The sequence below is a fragment of the Mya arenaria genome, chromosome 4, assembly GCF_026914265.1.
Source record: "Mya arenaria isolate MELC-2E11 chromosome 4, ASM2691426v1".
Taxonomy (NCBI): Eukaryota; Metazoa; Mollusca; class Bivalvia; order Myida; family Myidae; genus Mya; species Mya arenaria.
The window spans coordinates 45,162,846-45,165,323 of NC_069125.1; the positions used below are offsets into that span (position 1 = coordinate 45,162,846).

The following is a 2,478-nucleotide window of genomic DNA, read 5'->3' on the forward strand; positions in this document are numbered from 1 at the left end:
ATTGGGTTGGATTTGGGGCCCCTAGAACCAAGGTGAAGGTCACTGTTACTAAAAATAGAAGAAAAAAGTTAAAGCTAAATTTAACTTTTTTAAAATTTGTCTTTTTATTGCTATCGGCAGGCAAATATTACATCATTATTGTATTCATTTCTAACACAAAGCGGCATATAGTCGAGCGCGACGTCCTACAACAGCTCTTATTCTATTTTTAGTAACAGGCACCGACTTAAAATACCGTCAAAATGTACGTCTTTACATGCGCTTGCTACCAATTATATTACATTGAATAAAGTCCATCCTTACTCAAGTTATTAAGCGAGAAACACAAGTTAAGCTCACCCCTTATTGGCCGGTTTTCAATAAAACCCTAGTTACCAACAACACTATCATGCGTTTGCACATCTATTTATTATCCAACGACAAGCTCCTCTCCTGCCTCCGCTAAGAGAAATCCCGAGAATATTGAATGAAGGTCACCATGTACGGATTGTCCATTGGAAACGGAATCCATGGCCTGTATAGCCACGTCATCCCTTTGCGAAAGTTTGAGTATGATCGAGCCTCCGGCAGTGTCATAGTCGCCGCCCCCGTGGCCGCCCATGTACATTCTGTAGACTACCGTGCCGTTCTTCATTAGCTCAAAGTTTCCGCTGACTCCCGCGTGAGAAAGAAGGGTAGCGCTGAAAACATACGTGCCGCTGACGGGAGCTACGAATGCGCCATAATGCGGGTTATACCCATTCCCTTCGTTTGTGATGACGGTGTCGAACAGGACCTTCTGATGAATACCTAAATGTTCCTGGTGACTTTGCAGAGTTGCACTGAAAGCAATAAGGGGCGTCTGGGCGTGTCGTTTGGTCTTGGTTCCGATGTCTGGAAGAACGTAAATACAAATGATTATAACATCTACGTTGACTATATAGAAAATATATGGCAGGTGCCGAGATGGTTGAATTTTATATTGGTTTAATAAATAAGGTTTGCATAAAATCGTCCATAGCATCCAAAACCAATTAACTTTTAATCAATAAACTTTAAATTACATTCATTCCGTTGAATTAAATGCAAATGTGACCAATGTATTTTGAAGTCTGGAGAAGCAATTTTGAACCCTTTTTTGGTCAAATCTCGTTTAGAGCAGAAAGGTAAGGTTTCTGCTGTTTGACTAGGTACACGTGTTTCTTAGAATATAGTTTAATAGCGTTTCTTTTTATTTCCTACAAAACTGACCACAATATATGACATTTAATTCATGTTTTTTTTTTTAAAAATGTGCTTATATTAAGTTATATACTATTGCCTTGTACAATCGTCTGATCGCTGATTTTTCAACATTTCAACATTGACAATGGGCCGTCGGTTCAGAACGTCGTTAAAGCTAACAACGTTGTTAACAGCATCGTTGTTAATTTCAAAGCTTCAACACTCTAGAAGTTTTAAGAATACCTTTGTAATCTGCGGTATTTCAAATCAGATATGAGACAATAGTTTCAGTTGTTCTTGTGTATTAAAATAAATGAACACATTGAAAGGTGTTCAACGTTTATAAGTTCATACTGATGCAGTTAACAACATTGTTAAATCAACACAATTCTGAACAATCGGCCCATTGTTTGAACTATGAATGCTTCCAAGTGAAACCATTAATTATGAGCTGTTTAAGAATGCAATTACATATACTATGTTTGTGGGTTATTAAATTATGAAATAAAATCATTAAGCACGAATGAAGAAAGCTAAGTACCACTTTGTTTTTCGAGCTTTTTTCCGAGAGCGTTAATGACAGTCTGTTGGTGGTCGATTCGTTTTAGCAGTGTTGTTATCGTCTTGTCGAATTCCTGTCTTGTAACGAACTTCTCTTCGTCACCATAAACGCAGTTCACAGCCAAGAACACAAAGCACAGCGGTAGAAGTATTGAGATGTTCATCGTATGTTTCATAAACGAGCAGTAGATATATATTGTGAAACATCTCAGACAGTTACAATAGATACACTCCTCAAAGATAAGAACGCTGTAAATGGAATCAAGTTGTATTAGTTACCGTGACCCTTAACCGGCATTAAAGGTACTTAATATAATCACAATGTATTGCATAACAAAAAATATATGTACATGCAAGCAAATGATTATTATACATTAAGGTAGCACATTCCTAATGGGCACCTTTTCAAACTATGATCAGTTTGATAATTTCTTGATGTGTATCATTTCCTGGATTCAAAAACAAAATTTAAAGGAAATTTACCGTCAAATAATAAGTTTATTTAAATTTGAATTACCCTACCCCCATTTCAGAATTGTCGATAAAAATGACATCACCCGAGAGACAAGAAAAGTCCTGTATTTCATTTATTTTTCAACATTTTGGTTATAATTTGGTATCAGAGTAACAAGAAATATATTTGCTTTCAGAAATAATACAGTATCACCAACAAATAAAATCATACTTTACTGAAATAGCCATATGGTAATTCAA

General features: G+C 36.1%; 1 protein-coding gene across 1 annotated transcript; it reads right to left on the reverse strand.

Annotated features, from left to right (window-relative positions):
• Positions 1-389: 389 nt before the first annotated feature.
• On the reverse strand, positions 390-1,960 carry LOC128232826 (complement C1q tumor necrosis factor-related protein 3-like). The gene is made up of 2 exons (XM_052946581.1): positions 1,745-1,960; positions 390-873 (listed from the first exon to the last, which is right to left on the reverse strand). Exons 1-2 carry the CDS (start codon positions 1,938-1,940, stop codon positions 410-412), a joined length of 660 nt encoding a protein of 219 aa, XP_052802541.1. The 5' UTR covers positions 1,941-1,960; the 3' UTR covers positions 390-409.
• Between the last annotated feature and the right edge of the window lie 518 nt (positions 1,961-2,478).

What these genes read in the sequence shown, in the direction of transcription:
- LOC128232826 (XM_052946581.1), bottom strand. Translation starts at nt 1,940, where the DNA reads ATGAAACATACGATGAACATCTCAATACTTCTACCGCTGTGCTTTGTG. An exon ending in AAAGCTCGAAAAACAAAGTG is followed by an intron (nt 874 to 1,744) that starts GTACTTAGCTTT and finishes ACGTTCTTCCAG; the next exon opens with ACATCGGAACCAAGACCAAA.